The sequence below is a fragment of the Coenobita brevimanus genome, chromosome 87, assembly GCF_032717465.1.
Source record: "Coenobita brevimanus isolate Jiangsu-jjx chromosome 87, ASM3271746v2, whole genome shotgun sequence".
Taxonomy (NCBI): Eukaryota; Metazoa; Arthropoda; class Malacostraca; order Decapoda; family Coenobitidae; genus Coenobita; species Coenobita brevimanus.
The window spans coordinates 26,609,870-26,637,726 of NC_137040.1; the positions used below are offsets into that span (position 1 = coordinate 26,609,870).

Consider the following 27,857-nt stretch of genomic DNA (forward strand, 5'->3'; position numbering starts at 1 on the left):
ATTTCTTTTGTCGACGAGATCATTTTATTCTTTACTTTTAGGGGGATATCCCACAGTAAAGGTACTAGCGAAGTCTACGAATGATTCCTCCAGCTCGAAAAGTCTCTCCTGTGACGAATAAAATCATCTGGCGGTACCATGAATAACACCAAAAAGACATCAGCGTACCGAGGTGGTTAGCCATGTCACCATGATGATCGCTTCTGTAATGATTCTTGCTTATAGAAACTTTTGAGGGATTAGATATAACATTAAATAACCCCTTCGTCAATATCAATCCTTCTCTGTTCATTAAAACCGTCTGGTGGTCGACTGATTAAAATGATTAGGGCGTCAGTGTACCTAAGCGATATACAGTATTTTCCACTCCTATTCATGTTTGTTTTATCCCTCTACTAGGCTGAATAAAATCGTCCTGAGGCAGTAAGAATAATCAAGAAAAGGACGCCATCGAACGGCTTAAATTATGATTGAAATCTTAACTTTAAATGTAACAATGGAAACGTCGAGATCTGGGAGTGTCTATCTCTCTGTCTCTGTCCTCTCATCTCTGTCTGTCTGTCTGTCTGTCTTTTCTCTGTGTCTGTCTATCTGCCTGTCTTTCTGTCAGTCTGTTTGCGTCCTCTTACCTCTGTCTGTCTGCATGTCTATCCTGTATGTCTGTTTGTCTCTCAACCTGCTTGCCTGCGTGCAATTGCATACATTTACACTAGGAGTTTGGCATATGTCGGTGTGTTTCGGTAACTGTTGATTTACTTTCTGGCATGTAAAAGTTCGAAGATACGAAGAAACAATAAAGAAAACAGCAAATGGATATAACATAAAAAGATGTAAAGAGAGCACACGGAGAGACAGACACAGAAGAATTACGTTAGAAGTTGGGTAATTAAAAGTATATATTATTTGCAGTATGAGTTGGGCATATTCGGATGTGTTTGGGTAAGTGCTGATCTGTGCGTTGGGATGTCAACACGCCAGCTGCCAGGAGCGGGTGGGCTGTGTTTGGCTCCGTGCTATGAGAGGAGCCGTGCTTTTATTCATGCATCTGTGTTTGCTGTCTTGTGTGTGTGTGTGTGTGTGTGTGTGTGTGTGTGTAGTTTACAAGTCTGCGTATATCAGTATTTATATCTATCACTCCATTTGTCTGTCTATCTGTCTGTCTGTCTGTATCTGTCTGTCTGTCTGTTTGCCCCTGTTTGTATGTCATCTGTGTGTGTGTGTGTGTGTGTGTGTGTGTGTGTGTGTGTGTGTGTGTGTGTGTGTGTGTGTGTGTGTGTGTGTGTGTGTGCGTGTCCTTATGAGTACACTACTACTCACTGTCCTATCCTGCTCTCTCTTCTTCCCCTGTTGTCCAGTTCTTTCTTCCTTCCGACTTGTCTTACTTGTTTTTCCTTCCCTATTTTATCCGCCTTGTCCAATCTTACATTTTTCTCCTCTTCTTCCCCCTCCTCATTCTCCCCCTTCCCCTCCTCCTCCTCCCCTTCCCATTCTCGTCCTTTTTCTTCTTCCTCCTCCTCCCTCCCTCTCCTCCTCCTCCTTTTCTTCCTCCTCCTAATTAAACTCTTGCTCTCTTCTTTCTTGCTCTCTTTTTGTCAATCTGCTTTTCTTCTACAAGTGACCTCTTTTGCTCTCCCTCCCCCTCTCCTCCTCCTCCTCATCATCATCATCATTTTTCATTATCATCTTCATCTTTTCTTCCTCTTCTTCTTCTCTTCCTAATGCTCCTCTTTTTTCTTCCCCTTCCTTTCCATGTCTTCTTCCTTCCCTCCCCTCCTCCTCCTCCTCACCTTCTCTTTCTTTTCACGTGTTATGCTTTTTTGTTTCTTAGGTTTCCCTCTTTCTCATGCTCCACCTTCTCCTTTTCTTCATTCCCTTAATTTGTCTCTTCCTCCTCCTTCTCCTCCTCCTCCTCCTCTGCCTCTTGAGCTTGTCTCATCGTCCGTCTCTCGGTCTGTCATTTTTCTTCAAGGTTTCTCCCATCCCCCTCCTCCTCGTCCTCATCCTCCTTCTCCTCGTATCAATTTATTATTTTTTATTTTTGTTTACTTCTCTTCAGTTATCTCTCTTCTTACTTTCCTCGCAACTTGTCACTACCTCTTTTCCTCTTCCTCTGTGCTCTTCCTACTCCTTGTCCTCCTAATCCTCTTCTGAAGTAGTAATTTTTCCTTCTCTAACTCCCCTTCCTCCCATTCTCAGTGTATTAGTTATTTCTCCTCCTCCTCCCACTTCTCAACTTGCTTTTCCTCAATTTATTTTTCCTTCTTCTGTTCTTGCTCCCGCTTCTCCTCCTTCCCCCTCTCCCCTTCCCCTCTCGACTTGCCTCTTTCTCCTCTCAACATACCTTTTCTCCTCCACCTGCTTCTCCTCAGTCTCAGCCTCCTCCTCCTCCTCTTCCTCCATTCCTTCCTTCCCTCTCAAAGTGCCTCTTTTTCCTTTGAACATATCTCTTTTCTTTTTCTCCTTTTTCTTCTTCTTCCTCCTCCTCCTCCTCTGAACATAGCTGTTTCTCCCTTATACTTATTTTCTCCTCCTCCTTCTCCTGTCGCTCTGTACCTGACTCTTTCTCTTCTCAACTGACTTTCTCTCCCCCACTTCCTCTTCCCCTTTCTCTTCCCGCCGTGAGCTTGTCTGGCTGGCTCACTGTGACAGCGCTAGGGTTTTAGCTGTGTGTCAGGGAACTTAAATTGCTTGCCTACTCTTTTATGCATATCCTTACTTCCTCCTCCACTCACCTAACCCTTCATTCATTCACTCTTATTCATTCTCCTCCTCCTCCTCCTCCTTGTTCTTTTTCTTGTTTTCTTCTTTTGTGTACCTTTCCTCTTTCACTCAATTAAACCTTCATTCATTCACTCCTATTCATTCTTTTCCTCTTCCTCTTCTTCGTTGTTCTTGTTCTTGATTTCTCCTTGTTCTTCTGTTTACTCTTTTATGCATATCCTTACTTCATGCATCAGTCGCCTAATCCTTCATTCATTCACTCATTCATTCTCAACTCTTCCTCCTCCTCCACCTTCTAGTTCTTGTTCTTGCCTTCTTCATCATCATCATCACCATCATCATCATCATCACATCATCTTCTTCTTCGTCGTCGTCTTCTTCTTCTTTTTATTTTTTTCCTTCTTTTTCTACTTTCCTTCTTCTTCTTCTTCTTCTTCTGCGTATCAGAAAACGTAAACTACTTGCCACCTCTTACATGCACATCCTTCCTTCCTCCTTCGCTCGTTAAAATCTTCCTTTCTTTCTTCAGTAAATCTTACTTACTTCCTTACTCTCCCCTTCCTTTCTTCCTTCCCTCTTGTACTCGCTCTTTCCTTTATGACATCCACCAGGCATTCCATTCTTCCTTCTTAGATTCATTTGCAATTCTCCTCTCCCTTCCTTCCTTCCCTCCTCCCTTCCTGCCGTCCTCTGTTCGTTCGTTCCTTCTTTTACGAAATCCTCACTACTTCCTTCATTCTCATTTTAGTGGGCCTCCTTCTTCACCGGAAACATCCTTCCTTCCTTCCTTTCTTTTATTTCTCTCCTTTCTTCAGTAAATTTTTCGGTTCTTTCTTAAATAAATCTAATACTCTCCTTCCTTCCTTCCTAACTTCTTCCCTGCATTCCCTCCTTCGGCCCCTAAATCCGTCAGTCCCTCCTCTTTCCTTCCTTTTTAAAATTATCTCCTAGTTTCCTCCTTCCATTCCTTGCTTTCTCCTTAACCAAGTACTTTCTTACTTTTTCCTTCCTTCCTTCTCTCCTTAACCCATTCCCTTAGTTCTTACAGTTTTTTTAAATGCACTCTCTCTTCTTCCTTCCTTCCTCCTTCGGTACATGTTTCCTTTATTCCTTTTTGAAATGAATCTCCTAACTCTCTCCTTCCTTCCCTTCCTACCTTCCTCTTTCCTTCCTTCCTTCCTTCCATCTTTCCTTCCTTCCTCTCCCTTCACTAAATCCGTCAGTCCTTCCGTACTTTTCTTGCAGTAGGCATCTCATTAGTCTCTCTCCTTCTTCCTTCCTTCCTGCATTCCATCTTCCCTTCCTTCCTTCCTTCCTCCCTCCTCCACTAAATCCTTCACTACCCACTTCCTTCCTTACGCGTCTGTTTATTCTCACTTTTACTCCATTCTTTTTCTTTCTTTTTTGTGCCCACCAATTCATAGGTCGATTTTTTAATGCATTTTCCTGACTTATCCTTCTGACCTGCTCTCTGACCTCTGATCTGCTCAGTCTGACCTCTGACCTGCTCAGAGTGACCTCTGGCATGCTCAGTCTGACCTCCGGCATGCTCAGTCTGACTTCTGGGATGCTCAGTCTAACCTCTGACATGCTCACATTCTAACCTTTGACCTACTCACGTGAAGACATGCTTTCGGAGCTGTTCCCATGCCCTCGATTAAGATGGCCCTTCCCCATCGATTCTGGTGCGTGTGTTCTAAGGAGTTTATAAGAGACTTCATGGTGAAAGAGGAAGGTAAGTATACGTGTTGTTCTTTTGTGAGTTTGCGAGTAGCTTTGTGGAGTAGACTGTAGCACCAGTCGAGCAGGGCAGTACTCCCGAGGTGGATGGAAAGCTGATGACAGGGAGTGCTGGAGCTCCCGTTTCATCAGCCCTCAGGACTAGTTCCTGACCATCCCCCTTTGCTGAACTTTTTCAGTGTCTCAGTTACACAGAGAGTAGGCCAGCATGCTCTCCAGTACAAATTTCTCTAACTATCTTCACCAAACTACATGCACAGTACACACTACACTTCCTATTCAAAATTACCCAAAATGGCGTCGTTTTATCAAGCCTCGGAGTCCCCAGGGGGGGGGACCATAAATGCCCCCACCATCTGCCCCTCTCCCGGTGACGACTCAAGGTGCCTGGAACCACTGTCTGACTCTCTTCTTCTTCATTTCTGCAACATTCGCGGCCTTTCCTCTAACTTTCGCTCTGTTGAGCACCACCTCTCCTCCTCTAAACCTCACCTTCTTTTTCTAACGGAGACTCAGCTGTCTGAGGCAACTGACAGCAAACCCTTTTCTGTATCCTCCTACTTTCTCTATACTCATTTCAAAGCCAAAGGTGGCTGTTGTGTATATATACGCAACGACTTATCTTGCTCTCGTGTTCCTGAACTTGATTCTTCTGAATTCTCCACACTCTGGCTTCGGCTTTCCTGCCATTCTCTGACTAAATATATCTGTGCTGTTTACTTATCCCCTAATTCTACTATCAAAAATTCTTCGACTATCTTACTTCTACAATGGAACACATTCTATCCATTTCTCCTTTCTCTGAAATCTCCATTCTTGGAGATTTCAATGTTCACCACCACCTTTGGCTCTCCTCTCCTTTCACGGATCCACCTGGTGAACAAGCCTACATCTTTTCTATCCTTAATGACCTAGAGCAGCTTGTACAGCACCCTACCCGTATCCCTGACCGCCTTGGAGAGAGCTCCAACATACTTGACCTCTTCCTCACAACTAATCCTTCTGCTTACTCTGTTAATCTTTTCTCTCCGTTGGGCTCCTCCGATCACAACCTTATTACCTTAACCTGTCCTATCACTCCGGTACGGCCTGTGGACCCTCCAGGGAAACGTCGTCTGTGGCATTTTGGAGCCGCAGACTGGGAGGCCCTCAGGCAGTACTTCTTTGATTTTCCCTGGAATGATTATTGCTTCCATGGCCGTGAGCCATCTGAGTGTGCCTTGCGCATTACGGAGGTTATTCTCTCGGGCATGGAAGCATACATTCCTTTCTCATATCCTTTGACTAACGCAAGAAAGCCTTGGTTTAATCACACTTGTTCTAATGCTGTCCACAACAAGGAGAGGGCCTACAAAAGGTACCGGAGCCAACCCACCCCTGAATCACATCATCTTTACGTTTCTGCCCGGAATCGTGCTAAGTCTGTTCTTCGCTCTACTAAAAATAATTTCATCCATACTAAATGCTCTCAACTCTCCAACTCGAATTCTTCCCGCTCCTTCTGGCATCTTGCCAAAAATCTTTCTAACAACTTTACCTCATCATCCTTCCCTCCTCTTTTCTACTCTGATGGTTCTGTAGCTATTTCTTCTACTGATAAAGCAGATCTCTTCGCACAGACTTTCTCCTCCAATTCTACCTTAGACGATTCCGGTGCTGTTCTTCCATCACTTCCCCCCTCTGACTTCCTCATGGCTGACATTAAAATTTCTTCAGTTGATGTATTTTCTGCCATCACTGGCCTCAGTACTAACAAGGCATATGGGCCTGATGGGGTCCCTCCTGTTGTTCTCAAGAACTGTGCTTCTGTGCTTACACCCTGCCTAGGCAAACTCTTTCGTCTTTGTCTGTCAACTTGTACCTTTCCTTCTTGCTGGAAGTTTGCTCTCATTCAGCCAGTCCCAAAGAAGGGTGACCACTCCCAACCCTCCAACTATCGTCCAATTGCTTTAACGTCCTGTATTTCAAAAGTTTTCGAGTCAATTCATAATAGAAAAATTTTAAGGCATCTTTCCTATCACAACCTTCTTTCCGATCGTCAGTATGGGTTCCGTCAGGGACGCTCCACTGGCGATCTTCTCACCTACCTTTCAGACTTCTGGTCATCCTCCTTTCGGGACTTTGGCGAAAGCTTTGCCATTGCACTTGACATCTCAAAGGCTTTCGATCGAGTCTGGCATAAATCTTTAATTTCCAAACTGCCCTCCTACGGTTTCTATCCTTCTATCTGTGCCTTCATCGCTAGCTTCCTTTCTGGTCGTTCTATAGCTGCTGTTGTAGACGGCCATCGTTCTTCTCCTAGATCTATCAACAGTGGTGTTCCTCAGGGCTCTGTCCTATAACCAACTCTCTTCCTTTTATTCATCAATGATCTTCTAAGCTGTACATCTAACCGTATCCACTCATACGCTGATGACTCCACCCTTCACCTTTCCATTCGGTTCCCGCAACGCCCATCTCAACAGTTACTTCAACAAACAAGGGATGAGGCTATGGCACACCTAATGTCTGACTTGGCTCGTATCTCTGACTGGGGTAAAAATAATATGGTTGTCTTTAATGCAGCTAAGACTCAGTTCTTACACCTTTCAACCCGACAAAATCTTCCACAGGTATACCCACTAATGTTTAATAATATTCAGCTTAATCCTGCATCATCCTTGAACATGCTTGGGGTTTCATTTACTCGGGACTTATCTTGGAAAGATCATATTACATCTCTTGTAAAATCTGCTTCCAAGAGATTGGGTGTGCTAAGCCGACTCCGCTCTTTCTTTACCCCTGCGCAATTGTTGACTCTATACAGGTGTTTTATCCGCCCCTGTGTGGAGTACAACTCTCATGTGTGGGGAGGCTCCCCTCATACAGCTCTTCTCAATAGGGTGGAGTCAAAGGCTTTTCGTCTCATTAACTCTCCTCCTCTTACTGACTCCCTTCAACCTCTGTCTCTTCGCCGCACTGTTGCATCTTTATCTCTTTTCTATCGCTACTTTAATGGTCACTGCTCCTCTGAACTGTCTGCATGCATTCCTCCACCTCTACGACGGGCGCGTAGCACCCGTCTGGCAGCAAACTCTCATCCTTTTTCTGTCCAGCTCTCTAATGCAAGAGTTAACCGTTACTCCCAGTCTTTCATTTATGCAACAGGTCAGCTCTGGAACTGTCTCCCTCTGTCTGTATTTCCTGCTGCCTATGATCTCCAGTCTTTCAAACACAGTGTGTCCAGGCATCTCAAAATGATCGGATCTTGAATTTGGCTCTCTATTGTATTTTGTTTTTCTCTTGGAGGGAACTGTTACTGCGGGCTCATGGCCTTTGGTTCCTTCTTCCTCGCATAAAAAAAAAAAAAAAAGATATGAGGAAAAACGGTGAGGCAATTAATGTGCTAAGAGACAGGTTGCATGATTGGGAGAATGAGGCTGGAATGGCGAGTGCTAAGGCAATGCATGTAGAGAAAGTGCAAGCAGAAGTGTTAGGCAAGCTAGATAAGTATGAAACTACGCTAGTTAAGGTTGAGATCAGGCTCAGTGATAGCGATGACTTCCAGCCAGTCGGGGGACTGTGCAAGGCTAAGGTAACACTGATAAGTGTGTACGAGTATGTATCTATTAGGAATAGGTTTCAGGTTCTAGAGGGTGAAGTGCAGGATGAGCCTATCCTCATACTACTCAGGGATTCGTTGATTAGACATCAGGAGAAGGAGTTTTGTGCTAAGGGTTGTAGAAGGAGGCCTTTTTGTTTTTCTGGATGTAGGATGCAGGACGTGATTGAGAGAGTTGATGACTTAGTCAGCAACACCTCAAAGGACTCGGTCTTTGTTACTGTAGTAGAGACTAATAATTTAGTTTCAGGCAGGTCAGAAGAGAAACTTAGGATGTATAGGAACCTTATTAGGAAGTTCAAGGAACGTCATAGGAAGTTAGGTGTTTGTGGTCTGTAATTCTCAGTAGAATGATAGGAGTCAATACTAGGCTAGAAGGTCTGTGTAGAAAGAAGGGTGTGATGTTAGGTGATGTTTGGGACAATTTTAGTCATAACAGGAGTTTGTATGGTAAAGGTGGACTTTGTATCAATAGGGTGGGAAAAACTAGGTTAGATATGGTTCTAGATGATAGTGTTAGGCATGTATCAGGTAGTGATAGAGAGAGAGAGAGAGAGAGAGAGAGAGAGAGAGAGAGAGAGAGAGAGAGTTAATGGCTATGTAGAGAGAGAGAGAGAGAGTTAATGGCTATGTTGTTAAGAATCCAAACCGTGCTTCTCATATAAAATTTCCATGCCTGTTCTTTTTTAATCCAATCCGTGCTTCTCATGTAAAAATTCCATGCTTGTTCTTTTTAACAACATGGTATTTTTTTCCCCAATCTTTTTCCTACCAGTTTCACCGGATGGTACGGCGGGTGGGGGAGAGTCTTTCCCTTTTCTGTCCTTTTCTCTTACACGTAGGTTAGGTCTCAGTAGTATTAGCTTTTTTTCCAACAGATAACCTCGTCATGGCCCAACAGGCCTCCTGTTATCTGCATTTCCTATGTGCTCCCATGTACTTCTCTTCCCTCTTTTCCTTTATGCATCTCTCTCTCTCTCTCTCTCTCTCTCTCTCTCTCTCTCTCTCTCTCTCCTTTTTTCTTTCCAACTTCATCTCCCGCAACATCAATTAATTTCTTTTTTCATTTTTCTGTCGTCGATCCATTCTTAACTTTGCCTCTGTCTGCCTGTCTGTCAGTCAGCCAGTCTGTTAGTCTCTCTCTGCAGATATCTATGTGTATATCTTTCTGTCTATTTCTCTGTCGATGCATCTATTTCCATAAACCTATTTCAAATTTCTATTACTTTCCAACCAAAAATCATCCTGAATCACATAGAGCATAAGTTTCTTTTTTTTTTTCTTTCTTTCTTTTTCCCCCTCCTCTCTCTCTCTCTCTCTCTCTCTCTCTCTCTCTCTCTCTCTCCATCATCTCGGTCCTATTTCCTATTATCTATCCCATTATCTTTCCAACTTAAGACACACACACACACACACACACACACACACACACAATCGCCCTCCCTCCCCCCTCTCTCCCTCTCTCCCTCTCTCTCTCTCTCTCTCTCTCTCTCTCTCTCTCTCTCTCTCATAATGCCCCTACCACTTATTAACCCTACACCCGATATTTTCTCCCCCCACTAATCCGCTCTTAACGAAGGTGCGGAGATTTACTAGAAGCGGATTAACAGGGGTGATTATGGGGGATTGATGGCTGGGGTGAGGGGGTGAGGGGGTGTGGGGAGAGGATGGGAAGGAGGGGTGATGTGGGGAGCAGGAGGGTTGGGTAAGGGGTGGGGAGAAGGAGGGCGTATGTTAGTGGTGAAATGGGGACAATAAGAGTGAGTTGTGGGAGTGTGTGAGCGATGAATGGCGAGAGGGAGGGGGTGTGTGAGTGATGGATGGGGAGAAGAAGAGGAGGGGTGAGGGGTGAAATGGGGAGGGAAAAGGTTGATGGATAAGATTTGGGGGGAGAGAGAGAGAGAGAGAGAGAGAGAGAGAGAACGGTAACAGCCAATCCTTTATATCCCTTAAGGCGGTCAGTGTGGCGTAGGGTGCCTTAAGATCAGGCTACCGTAAATCGACATCATTTATGCCGTAGGAGACCACCCTATGTCCCTTACAGAGTTTAAAAAAAAAAAAAAAAAAAAAAAACTCCAGCCACCTCTTGAATTCGAATCATGGTGTATCAGCGACCAAAAACAATCCGGAACTAACTATGCCACTGATGCCATTATATTATTATTAAAATTTACGAATATATCAATAAATAAATAGGATAAAGCTTACTAAGTTCATCCAGTTATTTATTTGGCCTCAGAAGTCATGAATCCAATAACTCAGTAATGATGATGATGATTATGATGATGATGATGATAATAAATGAGTGCTTGGAATTACAATAAGTGATAAAAATATTGACGATGATAACGAGTGCTTTGATTGATAATAAAAATGATAATATTGATAAAAGTGAGTGCTTTGAATTATAATGAAAATGATGAGGATTTTGAATGCACTGAATTATGATAAAAATAATGATGGTAATGATGATAATGATAAATAAGATGTGATGATGCTGACGATAACGATATTAGTAAGTAATCTGAATTTTAAAAATGATGATGATGATGGGGATGATGATGATGATGATAATGATGATGATGATGATGATGATGATTTTGAGTTATAATAAGAGGATCATATGACACCTCTGACGAATACATTAAAACTTGCTTAATTAGAGAGAGTTTTAGGCGTGGGGGGGGAGGTGGATTGGAGAGTCTGGATGTGAGTCTTTATTCGGCGCCTTATTTCATGGGTTCATTATTGGGTTATCCTGAGAGAGAGAGAGAGAGAGAGAGAGAGAGAGAGAGAGAGAGAGAGAGAGAGAGAGAGAGAGAGAGAGAGAGAGAGAGAGAGAGAGAGAGAGAGAGAGAGAGAGAGAGAATTATGTCCTGGGAGAGAAGGGATTACGAGACAGATATGTGGCACTTCTCGTTTAACCTCGTTTGATGTTCACTCTTTCAGCGTTTTTATATATACCTCCCTTCCCTTTTTTTACGTTTGGTTGAAGTTAATGTTGTTTTATTGTCAGGTCAGGTGAGGGGGGTCAGGGAGCAGAGGAGTGAAGTTGAGGGTGAGGGTGAGAGTGAGGGTGAGGGCGAGGAGGGTGCGGGTGATGGAGAGAGGGGCAGGGGGATGAGAGGACAAGATGGTTGAGAGAGGATCAGGAAGGCGAAGGAGTGAGGGAGGTTAGAGCAGGATGAGGGTATGGGGTTAGGGTCGGGGTGAGGGTGGGTAAAGGGGAACGAGGATATGGAAGAGAGTCAAGGAATAAAGGAGTACAAAGGAAGGCAAACAGCAACAGACCTTTTGGTCCGTTCGAGACTGTTTGTTACAGGATAGGTCATAACTAACATAACTATTCTATCCGTCAAACACAAGGATCGGAAAGTAGGAAGGCTCCCCCCACCCACCAAATTCTCCAGCCGAAGCCAGCAGGGAACAGTGAGAAGGATCCCCATGCTGCATAGAAAAGTTGGTATGGAAATTTCATAGGAAAGGATGAAAGGAAATCATATTCAGTACTATATAACTTGCAAGGGATGCACATCTAGTCAACCTAAGGAACATGTTGTTCTGTGGTTATTGGTACGGCCTCCATGTTTTGAACTGAAAGACATCTTAATGCATAAACGTAGTGTTCAGAAATGAACCTGCTTAGCTGGGGATTAGAATATAAATTATTATTTAGGCGCTTTTGAAATGTTAGTGCTGTATAACAGTTATCCACATAACGAGGCAATTTGTTTCATACATTCACAATCCTATTGGAGAAACAGTGATTAGCTTCATGTGAGTCGAAACACTTGCCAACGATTTTATGTCCATTGCTTCTAGCATAATTTGACCGATCTACCATTAAGTGCTTTTCAACAGCCATACTGTAATTTCAAATGAAGATTTTGTATACTTGAATTAAATCCCTTCATACTCTGCACCTAGTCAAGGTAAACAGAGTCACCTCATTTAATCGTTCCTCATATTGTTTATTTCTCAATCTAGGTATAATTTTTGTCACCATTTGCTATACTCTCAAGTTTCTCCACATCTTTCTTTTATAATCAGGTGACCAGAACTGGACGCAATACTCTAAGTGCAGGCGTATTAAGGAATTTTACAAAATAAGGATGATTTTTTTTCGGGTTTGTATTTGAATACTCTACCTATGAATCCAATCAATTTATTTATTTATTATTTTTTTTATCAACCCCTGTACGCTGCTTGCTTAGTCTGTAACACTTTCTTAATTTAATTCTGAAGTCTTTTTCACGATTTACACTATCAAGTTGAATGCTACTCATGTTATAACTGGCCCTTACATTTTTACTGCCAATATTTAGCACTTTACATTTACTGATACTGAAGTTAATTTGCCATGTTTGAGTCCGATTAAACAGTTGATCAAGATCTCTCTGAATTGCCTGCCTCTGTAATGCTGTGCCTGGTCTGTTACTTTTAATAATATCACTGGTAAATTCAGAAATCTTAGAAAATAATCTTTCATCAGTATCACTGATTTATATTGAAAAAAAAGAATAGAACCTACTACAGAATCCTGTGGCACTCCACTTATAAGATCTATACAATCCGATTCTTTTCATTTATTACAAATTTTTGCTTTCGTCTGGTAAACCAATCTTCGATCCACCCGAGCACACTGGTACTGAAACCATACTTCTTTAGCTTCTGAAGGAGTCTTTTGAGTGGAACTTTGTCAAAAGCTTTTTGAAAATAAAGATAGACAACGTCAACAGATGTAAACTCGTCGTATATTTTCAGTATATCGTTGAAAAAGTCCAACAGGTTTGTGCATCATGAGTACTTATAACGAAAACCATGTAGCGAATCTCTGTGAGTTCATCTGTTTCCAAGTGTTTCACAAACTTCTCTCTGATAACAGTTTCAAGCAGCTTACAAACCACTGATGCTAAGCTAATTGGGCAGTTGTTTTCTGGTTGTGCTTTATTGCCCTTTTTGAATACTGGCGTTACATTTGTCGATGTTTTCAATAGATGGCTTGGTAATTATGGCGATGGAATCCAGATTTAATATATAACAACACACCACCCTCTGCTCTATCCTTCCCTTCACTGCTGAAAATGTGACAGTCTGGTAAATTAAACTCTGTCAGAACATCTCTTTCCTCAGTATTTAGCCAAGATTCTGTTCTACCAATTGCGTCACAATCTTCGGCATTTGAGTACACAGGAGCCTCTTATTCAGAAAATTTATTACTCAGACTGCGCGGATTTAGAAGAAGAGATTTAACGTATTTTCTTCTCTGATGTGGGGAGCTTATGTTACCTGTAGTGTTATCAGATTATATAATAACTACATTGGTTGGTTGTTTAGTCTATATAAAAAAAAAAGGACTGCGTCACTTATCAAACGACCAAGACGGGCAGAAGCAAGGAAGTGTAGTCCAACGCTCGTAAATACCGTTCGATGCTTGTCAGTGAGTCAGGATGGGTGAGGTGGAATGAGGGTAGGGGAATGAGGGTAGGGGAATGAGGGTAGGGGAGTAAGGGACAGGGTCAGGGTAAGGGTGAAGGTGGGCGAAGGAGATTAATAGTAGGGGGGAGAGGGTTAGGGTAAGGGTGGTGGTGGGCCAGGGGGAATGAGCGTAGCGGGTAAGGGACAGGGTTAGAATAGGGTAATGGTGGATGAGGGGGAATGAGAGTAGGATGGTGAGGGTGAGGGTGAGGGTGAGGGTGAGGATGCGTGAAAGGGAATGAGGTTTTGGGATAAGGGTTAGGATCAAGGTAAGGGTGGAGGTGGGGGAGAAGTGGTGAAGGAGGGATGAGGGTAATGGGGTGAGGGTCAAGATCAGGGTGAGGGTGAGTATAGAAGGATGAGGGAGAGTAAGGGGGGATGAGGGAGAGTAAGGGGGAGATGAGGGATGAGGACGGGGTGGAGCCGGGATGATTATTTTGGGTTAGGTCCGGGGAGGAGATGTATTGGGGTCTTGGGAAGAGGGGGGGAGTGAGGGGGAGAGGAAGAGGAGGGAAGAGAAAGAAAGAAGCTAAGATGGGAGGGAAGAAAAGTGTGGAAGGGGAGGGAAGAAAAAGACGAGAGGAAAGGGAAGAGAAGAGAGAGAGGAGAGGAAGGTCAGGGAAGAGTTAGACGAGAGACTGGGAGGGTGAGTAAAGAAGAGAGCTGAGGCAAGAAGGAAGGAGTGGAGAGAGAGAGAATGAAAGAGGATGGAAGACAAAATGAGAGAGAGAAGAAGAGAGGGGAAGAAAAGGGATAAAGGGAGGGGAGTGAACAAGCAGGAAAAGAGTAGGAGGGGAGGAGGATGGGGAGAAGAGGGGTAAAAGAAAATGAGTTAAAATAAGAAAAGGGAAGAGGAGAGATGAGGAGAGCATGACAGAAGCGAGGAAGGACGACGGGAAGGAGAGGAAGTGAAGCATGAGGAGGGTGGAATCAGAAACGAATGAGGATGGGGAGGAAAGGAAGGAAGGAGAGGGGAGGAGGTGAGAGAGGGAACGGTAGAGACGGAGGAGAGAACGAAAGGGCAGAGAGAACGAAGGGAAATTTAGTGAGCCTTAGGTATGAGATGGGAATGAGTCTCCTTGGTTACTAGTCAGGTCAGACCTTCAATATGACTGTACCTGGCTATCAACTGAGCTGGTAAGGGGTCTTCGTCAAGTGAAACATATGGACTATAGACGATTTTATTCAGGTGAGGAAGGGTCCCCTAGTAGTAGAGGGGTTGATGAAGGATTTATCTAACCCCTATAGTTCGGTAAGTCACTCCTAACGCTGAATAAAATCGTCTGAAGCTACCAAACATAAGATATAAACCAGGTCATCGGATACAACGAACCAGAATACAGGGCGCTGAGGGAAATTTGTTGTTGTTTTGTTAATTAAGTGGAACCAAATTGCTGTTCCTGACTGTTTACTACCTACATTCTGTCTGTCTGTCTGTCACACACACACACACACACACACACACACACACACACACACACACACACACACACACACACACACACACACACACAAACGTGTACTAAAATGCACACTTATCTCTCCCTCTTTCACTTTTCCACAATTACTCAAACTGTATATTCACTATACTTACACACACTAGCTCACCCCCATTCTCTCTCTCTCTCTCTCTCTCTCTCTCTCTCTCTCTCTCTCTTGTGATGTGATGCTTGGTGTTTGGAATACGCCTGAGGGGAAAGCAGCTGTTCACACACACACACACACACACACACACACACACACACACACACACACACACACACACACACACACACACGTTTCTCCCGCGTCAGACGATCTAAATTATTATATTCCCCTGTTATGCCATGGAAATAATTATAACATTACATTCACCTGAGAGATATTAACCCTTATACGAGATATTAACCTATATATGAGATATTAACTTATATACGAGAGATATTTGTCCTTTTACGAGATATTAACACATATATGAGATGTATTAATTTTTATACGAGATATATTAATCCTTATGCGAGATACTAAAACATGTACGAGACATATTAATCTGTATACGAGATATTAAACCTTATACGAGATATTACCCCTTCTACGAGAGATATTATCCCAAATACGAGAGACATTTACTGTTATACGAGAGATATTAACCCTGATAAGAGAGATATTACTCCTTATGAGAGATACTAACCCTTTCAGCTCGAATATATTATTTCTACTTAGTTCTTTTTATCACCAGACGATTTTATTCAACCAAGGACAAGCCCCTGGTACTGAAAGGGGGTTAATAATGGCTATGGCTAATCCCTCCTGTTCGAAATGTCTCTCCCAGGCTGAATAAAATCGTCTGGACTATTACTACTACTACTACTACGATGACGATGGCTTAATCATTTCAATTCCTCGACGTTTCTCTCTCTCTCTCTCTCTCTCTCTCTCTCTCTCTCTCTCTCCTATATCCTTTCTTCACTCTCTCCCTTTCTTCTTTGCCTCCAATTTCTTACTTTCTCCCCCTCCCCATTCTTTCATTTCTCTCCCTCTTCACTTCTTTTATGTCTTTTTCTCTTCTTGCACTCTCCCTCATCTCCTCTTTCATTTCTCACACTTTCACTTTCATTTCTCTCACCTCTATTTTCCTTCCTTCCGTTTCCCCTCTCTAATTCTCCTTCCCTTTGTACATTTCATTTTTTTCCCTTCCACTTCTTTCAGTCTCTTTGTTTTCCCTCTTCGTTTTTCTTCTTCCACTCTGCTTTCTCTTACTTTTATTTCTTCCATTTCCCCCTCCTCTCTCTCTCTCTCTCTCTCTCTCTCTCATCTCCTTCCATCTACTTGGCTGAATTTAATTGTTTTTGCTTTCTCTCTTTCCTCTCTCGTTTGTCTTTCTCCCTGTCCTTTCCACCTCTCTCTCTCTCTCTCTCTCTCTCTCTCTCTCTCAACGCCCAGTATCATTATTCGGCGTTACCATCACCCTATCACTGATGATCGAAGCTGATTAACGCCGGCCATTGATAACGAATAACTTAATTACTGGTTTATTTATTTATTTGTGGCCTCAGGGTGGGGTGGGGGATGGTTAAGGTGGGGGTGGGGTGGGGGTTGGTTAAGGTGGGGGTGGGGTGGGGTGGGGGTTGGTTAAGGTGGAGGTGGGGTTGGGTGGGGGGATGGGGTATGGGGTTGGATCTGTGTATATGTGTGTGTGTGTGTGTGTGTGTGTGTGTGTATCTTTGGCTCATATTCCAACACGCACACTCTAGATCACATGTACTCTCTCTCTCTCTCTCTTTCACACACACACACACACACACACACACACACAAATACACCCCCCCCCACACACACACACCTGTCCTTAATGAACCCTGAGATTAAGTGTGGATTAAAAACTTGAAATTTTGTTTACTTTCCATGTGAGCTATTTTCTCATATTCCTTTCTTTACAATTTCTCTCATTACAATTATTTCTTCTGCTTTATATGTTTTGTCTTTAATTTTTTCTTGTTTCTTGTTTTCTCTGCTCTTTTTTCTTTTGTTCCGAGCTGTTTTGTTGCTTGCTAGTATGTTCAACCCTTCTTCTTCCCCTATCTCTCTTCTCTTCTCTGTCTCTGTCCCTCTCTCTCTCTCTCTCTCTCTCTCTCTCTCTCTCCGTTAAAGCTTTTTGTCTGTCTGTCTCTCACGAATTCCTTGCAGAGTTATCTCTGTCTATTCGTCACACGCTCACACGCCCACTCACGCTCTCTCTTTCTCACTAATTTCTCACTGCATTACCTATTCCTCTGTCCATCTCCCTCTCTCTCTCTCTCTCTGTCCTCTTCGGTCCCCAGCTGCTGAGAGCCGGGCCAGTGTAATTGATTAATTATGTAAATGAGCCGTCTAATTAATGTTTTTTGAAGCTATACATATCATTTTTTGGCCAGGTGTGGAGATCCATAGATGAGGGAGAGATGAGGTGTGGATTGACGCAGAAACAGACACTACAATTTTGCTTGAATCCTTTGTTCTTGGCTAGTTTTGTTACATCAGCGCTCACGGAGATGGAGAGGTGTTGTGTTTTGTTTGGCGACAGAGTGCACGGGTAAGAGTGTGTAGTAATTCATCTCAAACATTCATCTGATGTTCGCTGATGAAAATGTCTAGGATCATACCATAAGGGAGCCTCTTTTTTTTTTTTTTTCAACTATTCTTCAAAGGTCAAAGTCACAAAGCCAAGTTAAACGCTGACATAGCAAAATTATCTTAAAGTTTTTATAAAACTTAGACCAAACTTGGGTAATGTTTCTGGCAAGGCATGAATGAAGTTATTTAATTTCAGAACAATCAGGCCAAAAGTCAAGGTCACAGGACAAGGTCAAGATCCAATTTCGAACGGGTTGTGTGACTGTTAACAATATAACCCAAACCGTTTTGATCCGATTTTGGCCAAACTTGGTGAAATGGTTGAGGATCAGTCTCACCACATTTGGTTAAAGATCAAGGTCACATAGCCAGGTCACCTAAAACAGCTTTAATTCGATTTAGACGAAACTTTGCAAACAGGCTGAAGACAGGAAAAGACCAAAAGGATTCAATTTTGAGAAAAATCTGAAGGTTTTAGGGCAAGGCCAACTCAAACAGTTTTTATTTGTTCTGAGTCAAACTTGGTGATGGTGTGGTGGGTCAGTGGAGAACCAGGGAATTACATTTTGAGAATATTCAGCCAGAGGTCAGGGTTAAAGAGTAAGACCAAAGCCCGACTCGTGTGTGTATGTGTGTGTGTGTGTGTGATTAAAATAACCAACACTTTTGATCTGATTTGGATCAAACTTGGTGGATGAGTTGAGGATCGCCCAAGACGCTGACCAATTACCTTTGAGAACTACAGTCAAAGCTTACGGTAACATGGCAAGGTCAGCCCAAACACTTGTTATCAGATACAGACAACACTGTGGATGGGTTCAGGCTAAGACAAGGATAAAGAGAATCGATGGTGAGAATAACAAGTCTAAGGTCGAGGCCACGGGGAGGGAAAAAAGTCAGTGTCACCAGGCAAAATAAACCATAACAGTTTTGATCTGATTTTAGTTCTTAGGCCGTTCGGTGGCTGTTGCTGTACTCTGTGAATTCTGCTTCTTGTTTAGTTATTTATCTTATTTCCGAAGCCGAGAGAGAGAGAGAGAGAGAGAGAGAGAGAGAGAGAGAGAGAGAGAGAGAGAGAGAGAGAGAGAGAGAGAGAGAGAGAGAGAGAGAGAATGGGGAGCTTTTATAGCATAAACAGGGATATAATTTGTAGTACCGCCCTTGTTTTTGGCTATCGATTATAATAATCTTTTCATTAAGTAAGATACTTATTTATGACAAAGTGAGAGAGACGTGGCGTCCATTGTGGTATAAATAGCGGGAGTATAATTATGGTTTAATCCTCTGAATCTGGTAACTGCTTATAATATTCTTATGCAATTATTCATTAATTTATATTTTAATAATGTGGACAGAATGAAGAGTAAGAAACAGATTAGCAATATAGTGTATGTCTATCTATCTATCTATCTATCTATCAATCTATCTATCTATATGTGTGTGTGTGTGTGTGTGTGTGTGTGTGTGTGTGTGTGTGTGTGTGTGTGTGTGTGTGTGTGTGAGTGTGTGTGTGAGTGTGTGTGTGTGTGTGTGTGTGTGTGTGTGTGTGTGTGTGTGTGTGTGTGTGTGTGTGTGTGTGTGAGTGTGTGTGTGAGTGTGTGTGTGTGTGTGTGTGTGTGTGTGTATAACGTGATTCATTGATATGCTGGTATCTACAGGGAAAATAAGAACTCAAAATATCCCAAGCGCATTTACGTCTTCACATCTCTCCTTATGTGAATATAAGAAAGCGTCTCGGATATTTCGAGTTTCCTTTTTTCCCTCTGGATATCACCATGTTCATACCTACCTACCTACCCTACCTACCTACCTACCTACCTACCTACCTACCTACATACATACTGTACATACATACACACATACATACATACATACATACATACAGCGAATGTATGCATGTATGTAGGTATATATCTACGAATGAATATATGTATGTATATCCGAAACGAGTGAATTGACTGAAATGAGTGGGATAAATGAGGTAAAGGTTTTTAAAGTGAAGTGACTGAATTGACTGAAATGAAGTAACTGAAGTGACTGACGATGAAAGTAATGCGTCTGAAGTGCGTGACATTAGTGCTATGCCTGAAGTGACGTGAGGGAAATGCGTGAAGTGACTAACCTGTGCGGCTGGGACGTGTAGTGAGAGGCCTGACACTCCATCCTGAAGTGCTGATCCGTATGGCCGTACCCAGTCTGGCTTTACCTGAGAAAGATATATATATAGATAAATAGACAGACAGACAGACAAAGAGACAGACAGGGAGATCGATACGGATAGGTGGATAGACAGATATATAAATAGATAGATAGACATACAGGGAGATATATCTATCTATCTATCTATATAAATATACAGAGAGAGAGAGAGAGAGAGAGAGAGAGAGAGAGAGAGAGAGAGAGAGAGAGAGACGTCACATTCCCAGATAAAGCCACCCAGACAGGCAAACCCACTAAGAAAAATACACTCTGGAAAGAAAACACACACACACACACACACACACACACACACACACACACACACACACACACACACACACATAGATTTAACTTACATTTATGAGGCAAATAGATACGTGCACACAGACGCACTTACCCTTTTTCACATGCACACATTCTCCCTCCCTTCCTCTTTCTCTCTCTCTCTCTGTCTCTGTCTGTCTCTCTTTCTGTCTGTCTGTCTGTCTGTCTGTCTGTCTGTTCTCTCTCTCTCTCTCTCTCTCTCCCCTAGTGCAGCATATGCCCATCTTTCTAAATCCCCACTTCCTTTATTGGTCCTCTCTCTCTCTCTCTCTCTCTCTCTCTCTCTCTAAAACACACACACACACACACACACACACACACACAAAGAACTCATATTCACATATATATTTTAAAAATAGTGACAAAAGGCATATAGACTCTCTCCCTCTCCCCCCCCTCTCTCTCTCTCTCTCTCTCTCTCTCTCACCAAACAGCCAGAGAGGTGATGCTGCCATGTGTTTGTTTGGCAATGATATGGTGCTATGGCCGCTCTCGTGTGTGTGTGTGTGTGTGTGTGTGTGTGTGTGTGTGTGTGTGTGTGTGTGTGTGTGTGTGTGTGTGTGTGTGTGTGTGTGTGTGTGTGTGTGTGTGTGTGTGTGTGTGTGTGTGTGTGAATTTATTGAAATATACAGACCCGCTTATAAACCTGGAAAAATTTTTGTATAAAAATATTTCAATGGGCACAATAAGTCACCACTGAGAAAACACACACACACACACACACACACACACACACACACACACACACACACACACACACACACACACATATATTTACACCCTGATACACACATTTGCACATACTGTACAACTAAAAGCAAAGTATTCACATCCATATGCTCTATTTCCGTGTCTGTTTGTCTGTCTGTCTGTCTCTCCCTCTGACACACCCACCAACACCCCCCCCCACACACACAAGAACTGTCATATTCTGGCCAGATGGGGAAGCCTTAGTTGGGGCCATATTGACTTTCTTGCTCACCTCTCTCTCACTTGCTCACTTTCTCTCACATTTCCTCTCGCTTACCCAAACATTTTCTTGGATTCTTCTTCTCTCCTTCCTTTCCTTTTTCCTTCAAGTTCTCTCTCTCTCTCTCTCTCACACACACACACACACACACACACACACACACACACACACACACACACACAAGCTCACTCACATACACTTACTGGTCCTTCTCTCTCTCTCTCTCTCTCTCTCTCTCTCAGTGGATCAATCAATCAACTTCAGGCAGGGAGGGGGGGGGGGCTGAATCGGTAGTGAGGTGGCCTGTAGTCCTGAAATCCGGGCTGGGGCGAGGAACAGTTTAAGGATTTGAGTGTCATTAATGGAGATATTTACTGATAAACTAAAAAACCCCCCCGACATGTAATATACCCCCGCTAATACCAATACACCAGTCCTGTATGAGACAGCCCTAGCATGTATTTAGTAGGGATGGTGGGTGTTAGCACCCAAGTGGTGACATGTGGAGGTGTGTTGGAGGACTAATGGGCCTTGGGAACAGACTGTGAAACCTATGCCCAATGCTGAACACATAAAAATATCAGTCAGTCAATCTATCTGTCTACCTGTCTATCTACCTTTCCATTTATCTATCTATCTACCTACCAATCTATCTATCTCAGTTATTTTTTACACGGTTCCCTCACTCACTCTCCTACACATTCTCTCCCTTTTCCTCTCAGTAACCCAAATACTTTCTTTCATACCTCAAACACTTATATGTTCTCTCTCGCTTTCTCGCAAATTCTCACCCTATTTCCCTTCGTTCTCGTGTGTGTGTGTGTGTGTGTGTGTGTGTGTGTGTGTGTGTGTGTGTGTGTGTGTGTGTGTGTGTGTGTGTGTGTGTGTGTGTGTGTGTGTGTGTGTGTGTGTGTGTGTGTGTGTGTGTGTGTGTGTGTGTGTGTGTGTGTGTGTGTGTGTACTTATCAATGAGTGTACTTCTCACTTTTATAGATTCTCTCTCTCTCTCTCTCTCTCTCTCTCTCTCTCTCTCTCTCCTTTACCCAACCATCTTCTTGCAAATTTCCCTCAGGCATTTTATTTCTCACTCTCTCACATTCTCTCACTTTTCACTCGGTTTCTCAGACATTTTCTTACAAAAGTCATTTATTCATTTTCTCCCTCTCATAGCTTTCGTACACTAATTCACTCATTTTTCGTCTCATTTACTCATATATTTTTTGGTACACTAAGTATTTTTCTCCTAATCACTTGTTTTTCCACATTTTTCTCTATCTTATGGTCTTTACACACATTCTTTTACACATTCGCCCACTCCTCAGCACATTCATTTACATATTCTTTTATTCACATCTCTCATCCCTGCGTGACTTTAAAACCTAACCCACGTGAAATTCCTAAAAAGAGTGTTATACATAAAATTCTTTTATATAAACTATACGACTCAATAATCAGTAATGGCAGCCCTAAAACTCACTAAGTCATAATAATACCCTACTATAAATACATCTCAATATATCCTAAAAGTACTTGTATATTTACCTCCATAGTCAGTACTGGTGCCTTATAACTTCATTAACTCGTTATGTCAGCTATGGTCACCGTATGGCGGATTTCCACGTTGCTCGATCTCTAGCCTCCCTCTCTGTTCGGTCCCTTCCTCCTGAAGACACACTTTATGACCTCGTCGCAAGTCTTTTTTTTACCTGCCCCTCGTACCTTACCCTCAACTTTCACTACTCTCACCCTCCGCACCCAGTTGTCATCCTCCATCTTCCACACATGCCCAAACCATCTCAGTCTACCCCTTCTCATCCTCACACTAACACATTCAAGTACCAACCTACCTATCAACTCTTCATTCGCAATCCTAACTCCCCCAGGCCTGTCATTCAAGGATGCCCTACACTCCCACCTAATCACTATCACTTCTGCACGTTTGAGCCTACGAATATCCTCTTCCTTTACACACTCAGAATCCATATGTTATTATAAAAACCTAATCCTTAAAATCACCTAAAACCCCCATTCCTTCTCATGCTTGTTGTCTCTCCAGAATCCACGGAATTTAGGAGTGAAAAGGCAAAAAAAAAAAAAAAAGAACGAAAACAATCAACAAACAAAGGCAAAAAAATGCAGACCAAATATAACCTAACGTAACAATCTACCCTACAATTGGACCTAAATTAACCTAACCTACCCTATTTCAACCCAGCTTAACCTAATTTAATCTTACCTGATTTCGTGGCTGCCATCCCAGTTGACCATCACACTGGCCTCGTACGTGTCCTAAAATACCTAAAATATCCTAAATTCCTTCCATATTCACAATTATTTATTATCAGAATCCCTCAAAATCACAAAAATCCTTAAATACTATCAGTCCCCTAAGTGCCTAAAATACTTAAAGTACCTAAAATCACTAAAGAATTCTGGTTTAAAATGAATATTCGAAAAATGCCAAAACTTCTCTCAACACACACACACACACACACACACACACACACACACACACACACACACACACACACACAATCCAGGATCCAAAGTTAATTAAATTCACCTAAATTACCTTAGACATCCAAAACCGTAAATCTCTCTCTCTCGCTCTCTCTCTCTCTCTCACACACACACACACACACACACACACACACACACACACACACACACACACACACACACACACACACACACACACACACACAATCCAGGATCCAAAGTTAATTAAATTCACCTAAATTACCTTAGACATCCAAAACCGTAAATCTCTCTCTCTCTCTCTCTCTCACACACACACACACACACACACACACACACACACACACACACACACACACACACACACACACACACACACACACACACGCACACACACTTCCTTCAGATCCCTAAAATGAGCACCTGTTATCCCTTAAATGGCCAGTGACGTCAGAGGTGCAGGCGGGTTCGTACTGGTCTCTCAAATACCTTAAAATCTCCCTAAAATCCATAAAACCCCTTAAATCACCCAGTTTCGAATACTTAAAACCCCGAATACTCAAAATCCCTACATTTCTGCTAATCCCTTAATAAAAAAAAAGGCTTGAATACTTAAAATTTCAATATACTTAAAAACCTAAAAAATTCTGAACAATACTTAAACTTACTGAATTTCTGTAAAGCATTAAACTTCTGTTATTACAAATTTCCTACTCTCTGACATACCTAAAATTGCCTAAATCACCAAAATCCCTTAAATTATCAAAACCACGGAACACACAAATTCCAGTACGGTAAGTCTCTTGAATTCCCCCAAATCACATGTCCCTAAAATTTCCGTAAATCTCCTAAATCGTCCCAAACCTCCCCAAATCCCTAAAATTCCCTTAAATCCCTAAAACAAGCACCCGTAGCCCCTGCAGGACCAGTGTAGTGATGGATGGAAGTGTTGTCGCAGTTGGCATCGTAACTTGGTCATTTCACTCGGCTCGTCCTGGCCCCAAAATAAATTCTCCTAAATCCCTAAAATATCTAACCTTCCCAAGACCGCTCAACAGTGTCATTTCCAACCCTAAGGGGGCCCTAAGAGGAATTATACTGTATACGAGGGGCTTCTTATTGTACCCACCTGTATTTAACTGCAAGAAGGCTCATAATACAATAATATTAAAAATTATCACTAACAATAGCTCTTACATAATACATAAACAGCTACGAAAAGAATATTACAATTCGGCGATGCTTGACCCCCCCGCCGCCCCCCCCCCAAAAAAAAAATCGCTAGATGGGACCCAGAGCTTTTACACTGCATTATATAACAAACATTATTTTAAGCAAAGATTGAGCTGTGGAATCGGGAACGGACTAGAACCGATTTCAGTCCATTTTTCTATCAACACTCCATAATTATTAATCCCCACTGATTTTGGTTCTTGATTATGGCTATGGAATAATTATCACTAATATTTTTTTATTTCACTACATTTTGATCTGAACAGAATTAGTGATACATAAAAATTTAAGATACCTTTTATTTTTTTATCTAATGGCCTCCCAGAGACAAAAAGAACTCTAATCGGTCGTTTGTATCGCTTATACCTAGAAACGTCCCTGCCGCATTAACTAACTTAATCCTTACAATGCTCCAAACCTAAAATCTACAGAATACACTTAAAACTCACCAAGTATCCGTAAATACCTAAGATTCTCCAGAATCACTGGAAATCCCTCCCAAATACAATATCCTTAAAATGCATAAAATTACCTAAAACAGGAGGTGAGTGGTGGTGACTATCATCCACTCATTTGTTGGAGTGCCAGCTACTTCTTTCACCTCTATTATTCTTTTTCTGAGTCTGTCCTCCTAGCTTCTTCTTTCTCCCACACTTCCTGGCACATTTTATTACTCTTCTTTCCACTTCAGATGGCCCTACACTGAATGACAAGCCTAATGATTTCCTGTAACCCAGGAAACCATTAACAACGCTAGGTGATAACTATATAACCAAAAAACCTGGCGATGTGGAGCTTACTATGGTGCTCCGGTTAACTGGGTGGAGAGGCAAATGCGTCGTCCATCAAGGAGCCAAAATTTCATAATTTTCCCGAGCTTCACTGCGGTGAAATGCTGTCTGCCGCGGGAGAACATCAGTTCACTGCATGAGACAGCTCTGCGTTGGCTAATGTTTGCCTGCTGTTGATGAGTTTGCTCTACCAGACAGACCAGGGTTACTCAATAATAACAATGACCTAAAATATCTAAGATTATCTAAAATCTTCAAAATAAAATCCCAGAAAGATGATTCTCTTAAATCCGGCCCCCCTTCTCCCCCCAAAAAGTACATACCCGTTGTCCCTGCAGGAGCCAGTGCAGTGACGGGTGTAGGCGGTGTAGGGGGCGTCGCGGCTGACACCCCAGTTTGATCACCTCGCTGGGCTCGTACTGGTCACGCCCACCCACCACCACGGGGGCCTGCAGCGGTTCTCCTGAAGGGGGGATGGAGGAGAAGTTACATTTATTGACATTTATTCCTTTCATTGTTTAAAGTGCATTAATTATATAACTTACCGAAGTACTTCATTACATTTTACTATTCATCCCTTTCTGTGCATTGCCGTGATTTTTGTTTGTTTTTCTCCTGGAACCAAACAGATAAATATGTTCAAATTATGACAGCCCCCAGTAGGGTACAGGGGCAATGAAGGCTGTATCAACCCCCTCCAGTTCGAAAAATCTCTCCAAAGCTGAATATAACCATTTGGTGGTAGCAAAAACAATATAAAAAAAAGACGTTTTGGAGTAGAGGGGTATAATTTAAAAATGCTCGTGTCCCTCAAATATCATCAGAGAGAGAGAGAGAGAGAGAGAGAGAGAGAGAGAGAGAGAGAGAGAGAGAGAGAGAGAGAGAGACAGACAGACAGACAGACAGAGAAAGAGAGAGAGAGAGAGAGAGAGAGAGAGAGAGAGAGAGAGAGAGAGAGAGAGAGAGAGAGAGAGAGAGAGAGAGAATAAGACAAGCATATCATATTAAAGATAAGAAAGACCTCAAGGAGAGATTATATTTTTGGGCTGTTGTAAGGACTTCATTTCAGGGTGTTTAACTGCACAGATGGTCTCGTGGGAAGCCTTCAGCGTTCTCCTGAGGTGGTAGGGGAGGGAGAGGAGAAGGCTATCAAGGCATTTTATTATTTGGGGTATATTTTAATGTAGTTTAACAATCTGGTTGCGTTTTACTTTTATCTGTTATCTGATCACCTCCCAAACTTGCCAAATTACAGGGGCCTGAAGCCGTTCTCCTGAAGGGGATGGCGGAGACCGATTACATTCTATTTCAGTTTTATTACATTACATAGATTACATAGATTACATTCCCTGTGTAACAGATATGAGGTTCACTCTAATGGACACTCTGTTAATAGTTCTCGTAGTTCCCATTTCTCTGTCCTGAATATTTCGTTTGTTATTAATGGACTGGCTTAGGATAACTGAGAGGATGAATTCTTGTGCTTTTTGTAGTTCTCCTTCATTTATTGTTATTCACGCCACTCTCTCTCGCCCTCCCCCCTCCCCCCCCTCTCTCTCTCTCTCTTCCATCAGTCCTTAATCCTATCATCCCCTCCTCCCCCTCCATCCTCGTTTCCTTCCCCCTCTCTCTCTATCCACATTTATTTCCTTCTCTTTCCTGCTCCATTTCTTAATCCTTCCTTCTCTTTCCGTCTTCTTCCATTCCTCCCCCGTCTGTCTGTCTATCTGTCTGTCTGTCTCTCACTTTCTCTCTCTCTCTCTCTCTCTCTCTCTCTCTCTCTCTCTCTCTCTCTCTCTCTCTCTCTCTCTCTCTCTCTCTCTCTCTCTCTCTCTCTCTCTCTCACCTCTGACCTACCTCATTATGCGTTCAGGTGAGTGTGTTCACCTAGGTGTTACTACCTGCCCTTTGATCCCTCCTTTCATCACTCTCTCACTCACTCTCTCTCTCTCTCTCTCTCTCTCTCAGAAATATTAACCTACATTATACTGTATTTTCAGCTCTTCCATTACGTCTCTTCAAAGTCACCTCTCTCTCTCTCTCTCTCTCTCTCTCTCTCTCTCTCTCTCTCTCTCCCTTTCTCTCTCTCTCTCTCTCTCTCTCTCAATTATATCTTCCATTTACCATCCGTCCTCCTCCTCTCCCATCTTCATTTATTAGTCTTTTTCCTTCTTCTCCCTTTATCTCATCTTCATCACATCTTCCCTCCCTCCCTCCCTCCTTCTTTATA

The 27,857-nt window shown here is 42.6% G+C and overlaps 1 protein-coding gene across 1 annotated transcript in view; it reads right to left on the minus strand.

Annotated features, from left to right (window-relative positions):
* The window catches only part of LOC145411039 (uncharacterized), a 123,667-nt gene that overhangs the window by 31,913 nt on the left and 63,897 nt on the right, over window positions 1-27,857 (minus strand). Inside the window, exons 4-5 of the mRNA XM_080281100.1 lie at window positions 25,951-26,090; window positions 19,755-19,838 (exon numbers count right to left, since the gene is read on the minus strand). Coding sequence (XP_080137226.1) covers window positions 19,755-19,838; window positions 25,951-26,090 — 224 coding nt within the window. The remainder of the gene's footprint in view (window positions 1-19,754; window positions 19,839-25,950; window positions 26,091-27,857) is intronic.